Genomic DNA, 18,634 nt, shown 5'->3' on the forward strand with positions numbered 1-18,634 from the left:
CCGCCACAAATCTCTGACTGTTCTGAACTCCCGTTTGCGCAGTTACAGGCATGACGGAGGAGTTTTGTCTGTTTTGTGTGAACACTTAAGCAAACATGGTGTGCTTTGAATGGGGTGTAGGGTTGATAAAAGGATTTAAGGATTAAGCCCAAGTATTTCCTCATAATAAAGGATATACTTCGAATTCTGTCATAATTTCAGGGTGAAAGCTCTTTTTTTTTTCTTTTTTAGGTATTTAGAAACGAGAGCGCCTCTTCACTGTCATTTCCATCAACGTGTGGCCTTCAACGGCTGATATTTCTTTTTCAACGTGCGGCTCCCAGCGTGACTAACCCGTCTTAAATCATTCTGATGAGCTTTAATCACCAACCGCTGCTCACACTTTGTGCACGCTCTAAGCCTCTTTCCATCAAGCGCATCTCCTGTCCTGTCGAAATGACTCGATCAGGGACGCCCACAGAGATAACCGACAATTGTTTTGGAGTCATCTACACCATATTCCCAATGCACCGATTTGCACATTCGCAGCTGGAGTTCCATTCTAGACCCCTCCGTGAGATAGCTTCATGGCGCTGATGTAGCGAGATCATTTGAAAACAAAACAATCTAAAAATACCCCTCCCACACGGCTTCAGCACATTTTCACCACACCTTTTTGAACATATTGTCAGCTTATTTGAACACACACCAAAAAACATTTTCAGCAGATATCAATAAAACTCAATTTTAGAGTTCACATCATCACGCCGTCAGCCTGTAGTTATGTTAACTATCGCGCCATGCACGGGGATTACGCTAACTTGTTTTTCGTCTTCGGTCATGTGACGTTCCGCCATTTTCTCCTAACTATCGCGCCATACACGGGGATTACGCTAACGTAACGTAATTCGTCTTCGGTCATGTGACGTTCCGCCATTTTCTCATAGGTGAGAATGTTACCGATTTTTTTTTCCTCAATATTTTAACAATATTTTGGAATCATTTATGCCCATCAGTGCTCTAAATGATGAATCGAAATCGTTATCGATGAATTTGATGATCGATTTGTTGTCGATTAATTGCTTCATCGGCCTTTAGTTGTTCGTCGAAATGTACCCCTGCGAGATGAAGTGTTCATTGAAACTTGAGGGAGCTGTTCGTTTTCCCAAATGTCACCCATCAATATCCTATTTGTGGAAATATGGTACATTTTTCACCCTTTCCTGCACCCTGTAACCTGACAACATGTTAAGCTGTCCACCGTGATAACCGTTGTCCCTGAAAGGATTAAAGCATGGAGATGTGAACTGCTGTAACAATACAAAATTTACACATTCGTTTAAATTAAAAGCACTGCAACAAGACTACACGTCGTCTTGTCCTGATCCGAGCAGGGAATAAAGCGCCTTGAGGAAAAAGGATTCATTTTTAATGAGGATAAATGCGGCAACCAGTCAGTCAGAGGAGGGTCATTAAAGGAGCAGGTTTGCGATGACCTACCCTCTCGTTTTGTTTGTTATTAAAGCATGGAAATGTGAACTGCTGTAACAATACAAAATTTACACAATCGTTTAAATTAAAAGCACTGCAACAAGACTACACGTCGTCTTGTCCTGATCCGAGCAGGGAATAAAGCGCCTTGAGGAAAAAGGATTCATTTTTAATGAGGATAAATGCGGCAACCAGTCAGTCAGAGGAGGGTCATTAAAGGAGCAGGTTTGCGATGACCTACCCTCTCGTTTTGTTTGTTCCTTCAGCAAACGTCTTCCCCAGACAGCCGACATGGATGCGAGCCATTACTGCCAAGCTGTGAACGAGAGCGAGCAGGTTTGTGATGCAACCCGGCTTTCAGCCGGCTCGGCGGAAAGTAAACGAAGCGAAAAAACTTTGAAGTTTGCCAAGGCGTCTTCAGAGAGACGCCGGCACGTTTTGATGTTCAAGAGGAGCGCTCGCTTTCAAGCGGTGACACTTTCCCATGGAAATAATCGTCCGAGGCCTTCCCGTATATAAGAACCACCTCACTAACACATATGCTTTGTTCAAATTGTCATTGGCAGATAAAGGAATTTAAACGGCAAAAAGTCAGACACATACGGGAGTCGATTGTATCTTATTTTTTATATCGTCCTCTTCAATCCACCCACATATGCTTTGTTCAAAGTGTCATTGGCAGATAAGGAATTTAAACGCCAAAAAGTCTGACACATACGGGAGTCGACTGTATCTTATTTTTTATATCGTCCTCTTCAATCCACTGTTGCAAAAACAGCTTTAATCCCTTGCACAGCTGGATTGCTTTTGTAGTTGAGCAGCACATATCTGACTTGTGAGGCAGCCACGCTAACTGCTAGCTTGATTACACTGGTAGCCCATTAAAAAAAAAAAAAAATCATATTTCTTCGAATAAATGTACATCGTCAATATCCTTTTTTTGTGTGTGTGTCGTTGTGACCTGTTCAGAGGAGAATTCTTCTCATGTTTTGTTTTTTTTACCCCTTTCAGGGACAGCAGTGACTACAGTGGACAGCTTATCATGTTGTCAGGTTACAGGGTGCTTGAAAGGCTTGAAGCAACGCATCAGGAGGTTTGGCAGGCCATCTCGCAACGGGTACTTTTGAATGCGGTATTGAACATCCCCGCGTGGTGTGAGTGAGTGCATTCCGTCCACATTCCTCCTTTTTATTCTGTCACTAATGAGTCTCGAAAGGGTTCTTTCAAGTGTGACTCGAGGGTTTGTTTATGAGCGTCATTGCCGATTGCCGCAGAAGAGACGTTTGCGTCGCATCATTTATTGCTTTAAATTGCATCAAATGTTGGGATGGATCTCTTTTGCGCTTTTTTTAAATTTTTTTAATTTTTTTATTTTTTTTAGCAATCTCATTTAACATTTTTACTTAATTGGCTATATAGACAGGCAATATAAAAAACATTTTTTTTACTTTTATTTTTTTTGCCCATACCACATGCTTTAACCCCATACAAATGGATTAAATATTCATTTAATTGTTTTAAAAAAATAAAATAAAATAAAATATGGAGGTTTATCCGCATTTTTCAAAGATTTCTTGGTGGGGCGTTAAAATTTGTATTTATTTGTTTTTATTGCATTTATAATGGGTGTCAATAACGTGGATTTTTGCTAGTGTTGTTCTTGGCGGCCCTATTTTAATTTTCGTCGAGTCCGCTGAATACAACTTTTTTTCGGAATAAAAAGAAAGTATAAAACAATATGCTTGTCAAATTACACTCTGATTTCTTAGCGTCTTTTTTTTTTTGTTTGTTTGTTTTGTTGTACAGTGTGGCCCTAATACGCTGCGCTGCTGTATTGTCATAATCCGAACATAAAAACGCCACTGGCTACATGTATTAACTTCTCCTCAGCATACTGGGCCACTTGTGGTTTTCACACAGTCATTGTGCACACTTGTTGACGCCCGGGGGCGTGCTTGTTCGCCACACTCCTCCTGACGTCACGCTGAATTGCACCGCTCCGACATTGATACTCTCACTCGTCGTCGATGGAGGCCTCAAAAACAAAACGTGTCGCCAATGTGACGCTTCTTTCCCCCACTGTGATGCTGAAGACCTGGATTGCCGATAAAATAGCGCACACACTCACACACACACACACACACACACACACACACACACACACACACACACACACACACACGCCATCCCGCCACGTGCCCACTGCTGCATGTATGGATTCTGAAGCACTCTTTTTTTTCCTCTTGCCTTCCTTTTGTTCACCACTCCAGGCTGGGCTCAGATCCTCGCCGCCCGCTGTAAGCGCACTCCACTCTGTCGGGAGGATTACAGGCTACACGGTGGCAGATTAATGACTGACAAGTCCGCGGCCCCGTGAACGTGACCTGCTACACAGGAGATGGCACGTGGTGTCCGGGCGACGCTGCGACAAGGTTGAAGTGCGATACCCCGGGCTTGAGTGGAAGCGGTCGTACGTGTGTTTTGTCCAACAAACTTGTATTGATGTTTGTCTTCAGGCAAGGCTGGACTAGCACAAAAAAAAAAAAAAAAAATGTCCCAATCCCGTTGACTTGGCAAAAGACAAAACTTAGTTTGAGCCAATCACGAAAAGTCGTCACAAAACGAGTTCCACAAAGTTTTTTGCTTTCCCTCGAACTAAAAGGAGGCCAGAAGCTCACAGCACCTCGGAGCCTCGCTAGAAGCAGCTTATGTGTGTCATGAATCACTAAGTAGTAATATTTGGGACTTCTCACAGCCGTCAAACAGCTGAGGCTTAATTTCCTTCGGTTTGCCCTGCAGTGTCCAGGAAAGTGGGCTGGGTGAGTGAAAAGGACAGAAAAGCATTTAGAGCTGGTCTGGTTCAGAGCGTAGCTGCACGGACACTTCATCTTTAAAAACGGCCATTTTTCTTCATCTTTTGACACGTTTGTTTGCCAAAGGAAAGCCAACTTAAAAAAAAAAAATGCTGTCCACGATGACCCACAAATTATTTTCCGTGAACTTAGTTCGGGGGGGTCCTCAGTTTACGATACCGGCAAACATTGTGTCATGATAGTCATAATGAACTAGATTATTTCATTATAATGGCCCAAAAGTTGTCATTTCATAAAATCATTCGTGTGACAGCATTGTCACCTAATTCATGTTTTGAATATTTTTGGAACCCCCCCAATGAACATGAACATTTTTGGGGGGTGGGAGTGGGAGGTGATAATTGTGAAAGTAACAAAAAAAAAATATTGGTAACCTTTCCGCTGCAGACTATGACTCCTCACTCTCCATTTTGATGCAGCGAAGCAGTCGCCAATCTGATAAATCGAGTCTTCCGAAATGAGTCCACAGTGAAACATTTAACATGGTTTTCGTAACCTACGCCGACATACATAAACAGTACTTGTGCTATAAGCGTCAAAGGGTGAAAGAATGAGGCCACACCCCTGAGCAGCTGTGGTAAAATACTTTTTTTTTTTTTTTTTAATAGAGCATTAATCCATATCTGAAATATAACATGGCAGAATGTGCACAGGAGTCTCTTATATACTTTTTCATGTAAATGTACTTTGCTTATAACGTGTGGAGTGTGGCAAGGGCAAGTGAGTGATTGCTCATTTGGAAATGCACAATGGTTTCTCCCACAATTCGAATAGTAAAAGATGTGTATATATATATAGTCTTTGATGGTATATATTCAATGTCTGAATATAAAAGCTGGTGTTCTGACCCTCATTAGTCCATAATGATGATGACTCCAAATTCTCTTTTAGATATTTGACTGGATATATAGATATATATATATATTTTTTTTTATACACAAAGAAAATTGGGGACGTTGGGCTTTCTTTCCGGAAATTTCAGGATGAAACTTTAATGCACTATGACCTTTACATGTGAATTTCATTGTCTAAATTTTGACGGCACATGTTGCAGTGTTTGTGTATTTTGAGCACAACTTGCTGTTTTCTAACCATGCAGTTGAAGGGCAAAATTCAAATGTTGTCATCACGAGACCGAGACAACACTCATGAGCTTTGTGTGTCATCAGCAGGTTGCGACAAAGACCGCAAGTGGACGTTCTTGGAAATGAATTGGTCGACATGTCATTTCGCACTGCGGCTCCTGGTTAGAGAACAGCAAGTTGTTCAAAAACTACTGAAGCACTCCGCAGTTGGACATGTGCCATCAAGCATGAAGAGAAGGTCAAATGAAGTTCATCTCAACATGTTCTAGTGCATTTTAGGTTCGTTCTGACATTTCACCTGAAATCCGACTATCCCTAACTTCTTGTGTGTCGTGTCGATCATCTGTTTTCATCCTCTTGACATCTCATCATTGCTTAGTCATATTGCACTTGAAGCGACCGTCCCGCGCCATAACAAAGCTGAAGAGGCCTTTTTTTGGAGAGCTCTAAAAGCACATCGAGGCATTGTCAATTTGTCGTCACCACCCAACAAAAAGGCGCTCAAATCTCAACCTTTGTTTCATCGTCCCACAGTTTTATTTCCCCTTTTGTATATTGGCATGTCATCGTCCTCTGGGTCGCTCATGAAATCAGCCGTCCACGGGAGTATTGCAGTTGCAAAACTCTCTTTTTTTTTTTTTTTTTTCTTTTTCAGAGGAACCAGAAGCATTTCTTCCTGTTCTTCTTGCTGGGTGCAACGGGGCGCACGGCCTGGGGGGAGTCCTGTTGGCTGGGCGTGCTGGACGGAGGGGATGAAGTCTGCGGCGAACCCTCGGGAGGATCGCCCACCTTCCACGTGCGGACCACCTGCCCTTCCTGAAGACGAAAGTCGTGTTCGACGCTGGAGTGGCATAAAAATATTGTTGGTCAGTAACACAAGTGTTGATGCGTTGCATATAAAAAGTCTACACACCCCAGTTCATAATACCACCAAGAACCTGCCCGCCTTAAATGGAATTTTTCATGAAAATATTTTCGCAACAGGAAGTAGTAACTGAAGTACTGCGGTTGCACAAGTGTGCTCAAAATCTTTTAACTGGAATTTGGCAGTGTTCGGAATTCACCGATCACATTAAATAGGCCACCATTTAAAAATGTCGCTGATTAACCCCAAACAAATGTAAAGTGTAGTCGAGTTGATTTTCTTTTTTTTTTTCTTTTTTTTTTTTTTTTGCTCTCTGGCAGAAGCCTGGAGCTTTTGTCTGAACAGTGATTGGTATTTCAAACTGTTAAAAATTCATTGCACCTTGTCTAAGGCCCCAGTTCCAGCGAAAGAAAAACAATCCCCTGAGCATAATGTGACCATTAAATGCAAATACAGGAAATGACCCTTATAGACATATTGATGAATTACAATACATCTGTACAGTATCTGAATATCTTTTGATAATCGGTATGTTGCACATGGAAAATGAGACAAATATGTAAATATGCTTGCAGTACCACTACTTGCTATTGGTTTAGCATATGGATGCTAACCTGCTAGCACACGAAGCTAAACTAGCAGTCTACGTTATCACTCAGCGCTCCTCAGCTGAAAATGGTCAATTGGCACGGAGTCCTATCAAGTTGAAGGGATTGGATACAAAAAGAGAATGTAGAATTCTACACGCAAATAAATAACTGCATAAAATAAACTTTGACCATAACCACCATGTGTTGCTCATGTCAAGCATAGGGCGCCTAATGAAGCTAGCACCAGTGAGCTAAGGCAGCGGTCGGTCACACAGACAGGGAGTCCTTTGTTTACGAAATGTTGGTTAATACCGGCTCAGAGTGCTATCAAGCTAACGAAAACAGAAAGTTAATAACTTGGATAAGACAATCTGTAACAGCATGATTAAATTAGAGGTAACCAAACGGCACAGAAAGCTAACATTGCAGCGCACATACTCGCTTACACTTCAGACAGCATAAACTCATGGATTGAAAAGACAGGAAATAACGGCCACTGGATGCTGCTCAGTCATGTGACCAATATCAGCTCGCAGTGAGCTGCTTCCTGCTGTGCACCCACTTTCTCTTTCTCTTTCTCTCTCTCTCTCTTTTTTTTTTCAAACCGTTCCTTTGCTGCTATTCTCACTTATTATTATGCGGTGGCCTAGTTAGCGAGTGTTTCTCATCACACGGCAGCAGCAGCAGATGCTGGGAATAAATACAAGGACTCCAACCGTTGAGGCGATGCAGGGCCTGGTGGAGGATGCTCAGGTTTATTCCCGCAAGGCTGGAAATCAACAACCCAACACCTTTTTTTTTTTTTTTTTTTTTAACTCACTGGGGGACCTTATTCTTCCCTCTCCACTCCTCTCGTTCAAGTACACATGTTCTGTCTCACTCTTGATTCATCTCCTCTCCAGCGCATACCTCCACCTTTTGAAATGTTCCTCCACCTGCTCTTTGCGTTCACCGCGGATCAAATTATCTGTCAACATGATTGTCATTGGGGATTCCAGTCAAACCTCATTTGTAAAATTACCCATCCAGCATTGCTTAATAATATGCAAGCATTTTTTTAAGGGCGTAAAAGTACATCATCAGACAAAAACACTCATTTAAAAAAAAAAAAAAAAACAGGACAAGTTAATATTTTAAATTGCCCAAATTTTTTTATTTTCAGCATCTCAACAGAACGTACTCTGTAACTGAATATGAAATACTGTCCTCTATTTTAATTCGGGGATAAAACTACTTTTTTTATCCAATCCATCGAACAATTTATGAAAAGTAATCGACAGATTAATCCATTCGAATTGTAAAACGGTCAAATGTTCTGCCTGTAAAGGTAAAATGCCATAGGCGCACGTGCTAACAATTAGCATTTATGTGATAGACATTATCTGTTATTGTTCATCCTCTGTGAAGAATAATTATTACTGCCGTACTGTTAAGCCGAAAGAGGAGCTGAGCCTCAGCTCCCATCTCAAGGCACCTCTCTACTTCCTTGACACCAATGGCTACCTACCTTCCTGTTGAGGGATGCCGCTATCTTTTAGCATCTTAATGTTTCAGAACAGGAACCGACACCACAAATGGGGCATTTTTCAACGAAAAGCTGAACATAGTTTGCATGGAGAAAAAATAGAATAGGTGAAATTGAGGACCGTAAATTAGTTTAGCGATCACTGTACTTAATCTCTCCCATTCCTTTCTAAGTTCTAAAATTTCCCGCAGTCCACGATGGTATTTTGGACGCATTTTTTGTTGCGGGTGCTTTGTGTAGCAGGTGTTATTCCTGCTGCAATAAAGGGGACTGCATCACCCTGCCATGAACACTGAAGTGCTGTCTTGTTCTTTCACAGCAAAACCATCACCGTTGCATCGAGCCACTGATCAAATCCCCCGGAGGATTGGAGAAAATTGAAATGAAGTGAAACTTGAAGAACAGAACACGCAACGGCAACAACGAGGCGGAATAAGAGGACGAGGCGACTGAACAAGGGAAAGGCCTCCACGCGTATAAATAATCCCTCGGGAACGCATCATCCAGTCATCGAAGGTAGGAGTGGAATTCATCTTTTAATTCCAGCTAATCGGCGGATGCTAAACGCAGTCGGATTGTATTACGCCGCAACGTATCACGGCTTGAGACAGCAATGCGTTATTGTTGAGAATATTTGGAGGCCGTCCAAGCAGTTGTTGAAGGTCCAGGCTTTGTGTCAGAGTGCTATCCAAAAACCTTTGTGTCCGTCCGTCTCATTTTCTTTTCATCATGGTTTCGTCAGCGGTAGGTCACAAATGCATTTTTTTTTCATCCTCCGCACATATTGACACCGAGCCAAAAAGCGATCACAAATGCATTTTTTTTTCGATATCTGTGGTTTACTCGATTTATGAATTTTTGCTCCTTACATGTGAAGACTCCTCACTTCCAAATGTTATTTTTTTTCCATCCTCCGCACATATTGACACCGAGCCAAAAAGCGTCACAAAACAGAAACAAGGGGAGAACAGCAATATGGAGGAATGTTTACCAGGGAGTACGCAACGTATTGGGAGAAGCAAGATATTCCCCATCCATGGCACTATTTAAGAGAATTTTGATATGTTGCCGGCTACAAAAATAATTCGTGCCGCTTGCGTTGTCTTGTGATAGCCTAAAAACCATCTGGCTGTTTTGTTTTGCTCCGGACATACTGTCAGTTCTTGATTATTCCGCCACCGCTCTATTTCTCTTCAGTATCTGTGCTGCTACTTGAGTACAGTGTGAGTATTTTTGCCATCTCTGGGTTGTGTCCAAGTATTTATATCTGTATATCGCCTATGACCTTATTAGCAACTTCGGGACCCTTTCTGGAATGTTTTCAGAGCAAGCTCAGACACACTCACACTGAAGTGTCGATGAATAAATAGGACCAAAAAAAAAAAGTTGTTTACTGACAGCGGATGAATAATGGTGCGGGTTAAAGATCAGGCGCCGCGTCAAATACCTTTGCAAAGAGCGAGCGAAAGGATGATTGATTGCCGAGGAAACGTAAGGAAATAAACGCAGTCGGGAGTTCCAGCTGAAAACCCGCCATTGTGGTCCTGTCCTCGATTACTCGGTGGACTCTATTTGCGAGGGGGTGGATGCTGTGCAAAGTGTATAAATGAGCCAAGGTCCAATACGCGACGACAGCAGCCAAAAGCGAGACTGGCAGCTGCGATCCCGCCGCTCCATGGGGGGGAGGGAAATCTGTTCCCCCTCAAATTCCCGCTCACCGCTTTGGTTTACTTTGGGAGGCGTCCCAGCTGACGCGCCAGGCATCTGTCGCCGACTGCTCGGGGCGACCCGTTTAGTGAATTGCGTCACGCGGGAACGAGTGGCGGCGAAGATCACCCGACAAAGCTCGAGTTTGGACAAACGGCTCACCGGGATGTTAAAAGATGAGAGCGCTTGAAGATATCTGGCAAAGCCAAACGTTTCAGGAACTGCATTTTGGGCGCTCAGTGGTGCCTTGAGACACAAGTGATCCCACATTCAAGTTTTTCAAGATAAGAGCCGTCTTTGGGCCTCAAGCTGTGTCATGCCATTCCCAGTAGAGTAGAAGGTTACTGTCAAACTAAACATAAAACAAAAACAATTCAACGTCGTGTATGTCAAGCAACCAAAGAACGACCGAAAAATAACCCCACCATCTTCATGCTAACATTTGATGGAATGCGCCTTGACATGCTAACAATTAGCGTTTATGTAAAATACAGTACATCTTTATTTATATCGCGCTTTCACAACAGCTGCAGCTGTAACGAAATATGGGAATTTAACACGACACGTAACCAAAGACATGGACAGTCGAGCAATCATAACCATATTCCAGCATGCGTCTTGTTGTTTGAAGCAGCGAGCAATGAAAGAGGAGCAAATCCGAGTGTCCTTTCACCAGTGGATCAGAGACGTGAAGCTCAAAATGTGCACACATCTGCCACGAGCTAAGTTTTGAAAGTAAACAAGAAGCTGTAGCGTCCATTGACGGGAAAAAAAAAGAGATTGGTTCACTTCTCCTGTACCGTGTAAATCGGCTTCAATTTACAAGTGCCGACTCCCCAAGTAGCCTGAGGGGCTACTTGGTGGTGACCACTGATCTAAACATTCCGGTGTCACATTAGCATTCATTTGGTGTTCCCTTTCCTGGCGAGTCTCATATTAGCAATTATTATTTCAGGTCTGGCTTGTTTGGTTGCACTCCCAGGGAATATTTTCGCCCGCAACCCCAAAGTGCACCGTTAGCTCGCCGCTTGCCACGTTTTTGTAGCGCTTCTCGGATACCTTGCTGGTTTTCAATGAGCAATGCAGTCTACATTATACCTGCATTTTCAATTTCAGTCGTTACGCTGCAAGTGGATAGAATCTTACACGGGATGTAACTTTAACAAATCTGGCAGGAAGAGAGCGAAAAGTGTTCGATTTTATATGTGCGTACAAAGGCATTGAAGTGTCGCTCCTTGCCAGGATTGCTGCTATTGAGGAAACTGGAGCGAAATCTACTGTTTCAGCCTCTCGGCCGTCCGTCTCTGTTGTGGGACAAATTTAGTGCAACATATGCGTTGAGGTGTGCTGACACAGTCTGTCCTAACAAGTCAAGCCAGCGGGCGCCCGCTGAAGTGATTTATCCCCGCGTTGCTGTGATGGAAACGCTGCGCGTTCTCCTATCGGGGTCTGTTTATTTTTTGCATGGCGCGGGTATGAGGATGATAAAACGGCTGCTAAATGATGCGGCGCGTGCATTATTGAGGTATTGACTGATCGCCGCTTAAATGGGAAAGATTTGACAGCTGAGTTGTTTCAGTGGCGCTCGAGGGGAGCCGCTGTGTCACGCGGCCGAGAATAGACGGGGAGAAAACCAGACTGGCACACATGAAGGAAATCGCGTTGTAAAGAAGTTATTATTATTATTATTATTATTATGATTTTTTTTTTTTTGTCATTGACGTACTTTCAATTTCAGCCTCAATCAAAGGAATTAAATGAAGGCCTCCTCTCAAATAGATGCCTCCTTAACCCTTTCATGCCCCCTGTAACCTCATTACATGATAAACTGTCCACTGTAGTAACCGCCGTCTCTCAAAGGGTTAAAATTAAAATGTATAAAAATCTAGTACACTCTGCAAATTAGTAAAATGAACTTTACTTTTTGCATTTCGCAAGTGATTCGCAACTGTTTTTTTTTTTTTTTTTTTTTTTTTTAAACAACAAAATGAGGAGTCCAGAGTACAGGTATCTGTTTTTTCAAATGTAGGGATTGACAGTGAAAATTCAGCGAAAGAGAAATCTACTGAAGTACAATAATGAAGTATTTGTACTTATTTCCCACCACTGGTGAGCATCAGGAGTGAGCGGGTGCGAGTGGAGGAGCTTTCGGGATCTCGTTTAGCCGTGGGCGGGTTTCAAGCGTGATTAGTATTTATATGACACATCATCCACATGAGGCAGTGCCCCCCTCGTCTCCCGCTACCCCCCGCCCCCCTCGTCCCACCTCCTCACGGTGATGGGCACCATCTGGCTCCCGGCGTCGCCGCCAGTTGGGAGCTCTGTGATTACGACAAAACAAGCGCTCCCTTTTTTTTTTTTTCCCCCTCCCCTCGCACCTCTTGGCCGCTCATGTTTTCACGCCCGGCAGTACATCTGTCACATAAAACAAACACCGGACATGACGGCTGCACCATTTTGTGAAAGGATTATTGTAACCTCACCGGGATAGATTGGATTTATAGTCGTTTGCCCGGCAGCGGAGATTTTTCAAGTGTGCTCAACACCGGTCACTGTTTTATTTAGAGTCCCCGTCGGACGAAAAGGATTTAACGGTTGATGAAACCGTAGAGTTACTACATTGTCGTTGTGCTTTCATCAGCCTCGCTCGCACAGCGATCCTGCAAACGCACGTATAAGACAAAGAACCACGCCCGGGCGGAGCTACGTGGCCACCGCAGTTTGATCAACGTGATTCCGTGGTAACATGAATTACTTTCGTCTTACTGCCAGTTCAACGCATTCAAATTAATCCGCCTTAACGTACGTTGGTCCTACTGAGCTACTATTGACCCCATCATCACAATCGCGAAATCTAGACGACTTGAATTGACAGTTATTACTTCCGCATTTTGGCAAACTGCATTCTAGGCTGAGTTGTCATTGTTGATCATAACATCCACAGTCAGGGTTTCATGAAATTAACTCAGCCAGTTGTGGACCAAGTCTGAAAAGACGTTTAAAAACGTCTTTGGGGGTGAATGAGTTTTAAGCACACAAACTTTTCCCAACACACTTAACATATTGCAAGTGGGAACAAATCGAAAAGCAGCTTGGTCGATTTGACTTATTCTTTGCCCTGTGTTGGAAGCCAAAGTTAGTTTCAATTCAACTTGTATGTCTACTGTCATTCAAACAAAACCATTTCACCGCAACCAAGTCTTTTTTCGTGCCCACTCTTCTCTCGTTGTGCTTTGTACGTCGAACAAGTCATGCCCCGCCCCCCTCCCTCCGGCCCGCCAAATCCCCCGACGGCTGCTGGTTGATTTCACCCTCGCAGTTCAGAACGAGGCCGACGCCTTGGGTGCATATCCTCGTCCCCTGCGAGGCGCCTGTTGCGCGGCGGCTCAGCCCTGAAGTGAAGATGGATTACTGCAGAAGAACTGCCTGGCCTGCCCTTTTACACGTTGCTCGCACACACACACACCACTTCTCCATTATCCGCCTCATCCGTGGTGCAGCGCACGCGCGCGCGCACACAAGCACAAAGCAGCAGGTCTGGAAGCTCTGACAGAGTCGTTAGAGAAAGGTCAAAGTCAAGAATCTGACAAATCTTTCTTCAGAGAGTGAAAATACGTCTCTCACATTCATTTATACTGAAAGCGCAGCAGCTTGTAGGTGTTGGGTTTCTATCCCTTTCTATTTATCTCGTCTTCACTCGGCCGCCTCCGCGTGTTATTGGTCGGAGGAGGCCATGCGTAGTTGTCGGATGATCAATGTCCCGTCCGATATAGACAGACGGCGTGTTTGAAAGAGCAAAACAAATCCCAAACATTGCCTCCGTGTCTAGCGGCTCCGGGGACTTAACCTTGTTAATCGAAAGGTGGGTCGGTCGGCCACAGGATGCTCAACTAAAGAGCCTTTGATTTTCATTGCACATAATGTAGCAACTAGCATGCATGTATGGACACAGGAAGGAATTGAAATCTCTTTTCCACCACTTCAGTTTATCGCACCACATTTCGGCACGGAAAGCGCGCAATGTGATTGGATCGGAATTATTCAACTTGAACCCCACTGCCAAATTTCCCCTTTTGGATCCCAAATCCGACATTTTATTGTACTGTTCACCCCCACTTTCCGCATTTCAACCCCTCTACCTAGCAACCAATCGTACCGCTGTCAAGAACGACTTCGTGGCAAACAACAAATCTGAGAGACAGATTACACATATATCGACAACGTTCCACCGTCAACAATTCCGTACGGCTCACCGGAGCGGCTCACCGGATCGAACCCTCCCGCCAGCAAATTGACAGAAAAATAACAAACGCAACCCCCTCGACAAGTTCACCGAGCGCCCGATTGCACCGTCCCACCAAACAACCAATCGCACCTTTCACCAAAAAACGATTGACAGCCTCGCACCAAACACCCTATTGGACCAATGTCAACAATTCTCCCCAGAATGAACGTATCACGCCGACTACCGCAACTGTCTCCAACGTTTCACCCCTACCATGACGCTAACTTGGTGGCAAACAATCAACTGCATCAGTTATCACACCTCCCTCACCATCAAAAACAACCAGTCAGATCTCCTTTGGGGCATTAAACCAAGCAACTGACAACATCCCCCCTGCAGGAAAAAAAAATGTTTGCAAAACAAACGATCCGATAGCCTGCCTGCAAATTTGCAGAACCGATCCACCTGCGTGAATGAGTTCACAGAACCAATTGCGCTCCCCATCAACAAGTTTGGCCGGACAACCTATCGCCCCCTGCGCGTCATCAACAATTGATTGTGCCGCCTGCCAACATTTTGACACCAAACAATCGATGGCGTCACCGTCTATCCGGCGGGATTCTAGTTTACCTCATGAAGTGCGCATATACAGTATTCGTAAAAAAAAAAAAAAACATATATATATATATATATATATATACACACACACACATACATACATACATACACCCACATATATTATGAGTTTTGATGAGTGACAGTTTGGACCCAGCACAAATGAATTCCCTTTACATTATTTTGTGTAGGATATTGCGTTTTTAAAATTGGAACAATTGGGATGGATTTTGGGAACGTGCACCTTTTCAAAATAGAGCTTACTCGATTGTGCCAGTGTAACCGATGGTGATTGGATTCGCGCAAATTTGTCAAATGACCTTCTCTTAGCACAGCCCTAATTAACAAAATGGCAACTGCTTCTACAAACGGTAGTTACTTGTACTTCAATTAACATTTGCTAATGAATTGAAAAATGTTAATAGGGCTCACTCCTGCGATGCATACGCGAGGCCTCACAAAGATCTCCTCTGCATCCACTGCTCAGGCGCAGGCACACAGTCAATGGACATGTGTCTTTGCTGATTCTATTGAAGTTTATTTTTTTTGTTTGTTTTTTTAAATGGCAAAGAGAGAGTGCTGATTATTTCAAGATCGATGAGCTCTTCTATATATGAAATAAAATCACATCCCGCGATGACACTGCAAAAAAAAAAAAAACAAGGTAGATTGATTGCAGGCGATAAGAAACCAGCTCTCCCATTTATCAACTCCAACTTTCTACACCGATGCCGCGTGTTTGCATCGGACGTACCCGGCGATTTGCATAATATTCAAATATGAATGTCATTCTTCGGAAAGAGAGCCAGCCGGTCGGTCCCCGAAAGAGTTGCCTCTTAAAATTCATATCAGTTCTATTCGCTTCGCTTCATTGCCTCTTCAAATACAGAAACGCGTTCGGCGTCTCCTCCTCCCTTTTAACCTTGCTACTTTCTTGGGAATTCATCTTATCTCCCAGGAAGTGGGCTCTTTTCACTGGCGGTTATGGTAATGTCAGAGGATTGTCAATGTTTAATGAACGGCCCGAGGCGGGATTGTGCTTCCGAAATATCCCGGTGACCGTGAACACGGGGATGGCTTCATCTCGTAATTTGCTTGTGCTTGTCTAAATGCGCCGTCAACTGACGCGCAGATTTTCCTTTGGACGGGCTCCCGCTCATTTGCATGCCCGTTATTTATAGCGCACGTGTGGGTTTCCCCTGAATAAAGCTTGCCTCGTGTTCCCGTTTCCTTTTGGCTTTGATGGAAGGCGGGCAAAAACCGCAGGTAGCTTGCCTTCTCCTCTCTCCTCACATGCTGCTCCCGTTTCAGCAGACGGGGGCTTTGGATCCTCTCTCCTCGCCCCCCACCCACTGCACCCTTTGGGTGTGAAATAGACTTATAGCGAAGGCGCAAGAACTCGAAAGCGCATTTGGTGTGTGAAGGATGCGAGACCGAAAGCTATCTATCGGACGGGGACGGTCCGCTCCTTTGCGTTCTGTGAAATGCGGCGTTCCCCTGGATGAATCTCAGACAATGAGGGAGCTGTCAGCAGCTCCGGGCCAATGTTGTAACAACGGCGGAGATGCCTGAAACGCCTCCCTGGGCCACTTTGCCAAGTGAACGAACGGTGATGCAAGAAGTGCAGAGCGCTCGGAATCGGAGAGACGCAATCAACCTGACGATCGGCCTCTTCGGCCACATCCGTTCGCCCGTCGTCCATTCATCCATCCGGCTGCCATCCATCACTCTGCTTTCTGCGCTTGTCTGTAATTATGAAAACCCCCGTCAATTGCCCCACTCGCAAGTCAAAGTGCCACACTCTCCATCTGTCAGTCATCCTTACGCTCCGGCTTTCAGTCATTGACGTATCGATAAAGCGCTTTGTCTGCAAATCCATCCGTCCATCCTCTACCCAGGTGTCATCGCTCCCCACTTCATTATGACTTTTTAAACCCCGGAAGCCGATGTAATTAGGTTTTTAACGGCGCCCGAGTATTTGACTCCGTTAGTTATCTGAGAAGCGGGTACGGTGAATAGAAGACTGCGTGTAGAGAGGAAAAAAGTTGAGCTTTGGAGAGTTAACCCAATTTCCCGGCCGCGCTTCCTCAAACTCCCTTTTCTGGTCGACGGCAATCGAAGGGCAGCGTGCGAGGAAGGAATGTCGTGTCAGTGCGGATGTGCGTCAGGAAGCGCTGATTCATGACGGGTGTGCGGCAAGAGTGGCGGGGAGATGAGTCGCTACTGTAGGCGCTGTCACAAAATGTTCATCGACATCACTCCCCGTCGATTTCGCGTGAGTCAAAAATAATAAAAAAGCTGCGGTCCTACGTGTGTTGGAAGGCCCCGGTGATGGAGTCCTCTGGCGTAGCGCTGCTGTGCCTGGCACGCATATGCTTATCAGAGCTGCACCTGACAAATGAGACACGCTTCGGAACTTGTTCCCGAGTACGCGTGACAGGCTGAGAAGACCCGTCGACTTCGAACTTCGGTTGCACAAAGACAAGGAATAGTTTCTCAATAAAAAAACAGAGAAATGAGACTTTTGAAGTGAGGTACAGATACCAGTAGATGAGCCAAATGTGAGAATTCCCGTTCGTAATTATTAAGGAACTCCCAGGATCAAAGTTATAGCTCTGATTAGCGAAAATCTGATCGAAAAGATTGTCCTGAGACGAGCGGAGGAGGAACTGGTCGTGAAGGCCTTCGCCACAATCATAACAATGAAAAGAGTTACCACGGCAACCCAATGGAGTACAGGTTATGGGTATGTGGAGGAATGCAATCTGATCACCTGCAAATGGCGGTGTGGACAAATGACAGGATTGAGAATCAGACACTGTAAATGACAGCGTACGACTGAAACGGTACGAAAATCCGCTCGCCGTCGTTGCACTTGGACGAAGGAGTCAGATGTGGGGTCAGAACAGTCCGTCTTGCATCTACGCGTGCAAAATAGAGCCTTAAACTGAGGGCAGACGGTTTTGTTTCATGATGTAACAAAAACAAAAAGTCAATACGCGTTATCTTCCGTTTGGGACATGCAGTGCAACTGAGGCAATGAACTTAATTTGCGCAGCGGCGTAAGAATGTCAGCGCGCGGCCCAAAACGACGTGTCATCATCATCATCATCCGTGTTTGTGGACTTATGCATCGTTTTGAATCGATTTAGTTTTCTTCTTTCCCGACGGGTGTGTTCAGATTCACAGGCCGCGTTTTCATACGCGGCCACGATTAAAAACTCAGCCCAGTCGCACCAGTTTAGGTTTTTCTTTCGGACTTTTCTATCCAAAATTCGGATTTTTATTGATTTGTAATTTTATTTTACGTGTGCATTACCATCACCGTCTGGATTTATGCGGAATAGTCGCTACCGACCCGCAATGCCCGCGTGTACAACGTGAGCAGTCAAGTTGTTCGCTTTGAGTTAACGTCGTGGGCGGTTTATTTGTGCAGCGTGTGTTGTGATTTCAAAAAAAAAAAAACTGTTCTGGAATCGCCCCCGCTGAAGCCTTTTCTCAATTATCTACCTCTCAGCGCGGGCGATGAGGGATTGCCTGTGAAAAAAAAAAAAAAAGAGGAAAAAAAGGCAAAACACCGGCTGGACTTTGACTTTGGCCGCAAACGTCGGGTCCTGAGAGTCATTAATCGACGTGCAAGCGGCTCGCTTGTTGGAATCTCGCCCCCCACCCCCCCACC

At 44.5% G+C, this 18,634-nt stretch overlaps 2 protein-coding genes across 3 annotated transcripts in view; one reads left to right on the plus strand and one right to left on the minus strand.

The window, feature by feature from the left end:
* Positions 1-5,859: 5,859 nt before the first annotated feature.
* The window catches only part of LOC109527967 (mucin-2), a 31,191-nt gene continuing 18,416 nt past the window's right edge, over positions 5,860-18,634 (minus strand). For both annotated transcript variants that reach the window (XM_019890206.1, XM_019890205.1), the window contains exon 4: positions 5,860-6,269. In XM_019890206.1, coding sequence (XP_019745765.1) covers positions 6,080-6,269 — 190 coding nt within the window. In that variant the 3' untranslated portion in view covers positions 5,860-6,079. The remainder of the gene's footprint in view (positions 6,270-18,634) is intronic.
* The window catches only part of LOC109527968 (BCL2/adenovirus E1B 19 kDa protein-interacting protein 3), a 39,655-nt gene continuing 27,210 nt past the window's right edge, over positions 6,190-18,634 (plus strand). The window contains exons 1-2 of the mRNA XM_019890207.1: positions 6,190-6,294; positions 8,728-8,924. The gene's annotated coding sequence lies outside the window, so the exon portion shown is untranslated. The remainder of the gene's footprint in view (positions 6,295-8,727; positions 8,925-18,634) is intronic.

The sequence above is a fragment of the Hippocampus comes genome, unplaced genomic scaffold (assembly GCF_001891065.2).
Source record: "Hippocampus comes isolate QL1 unplaced genomic scaffold, H_comes_QL1_v1.1 scaffold185, whole genome shotgun sequence".
Taxonomy (NCBI): Eukaryota; Metazoa; Chordata; class Actinopteri; order Syngnathiformes; family Syngnathidae; genus Hippocampus; species Hippocampus comes.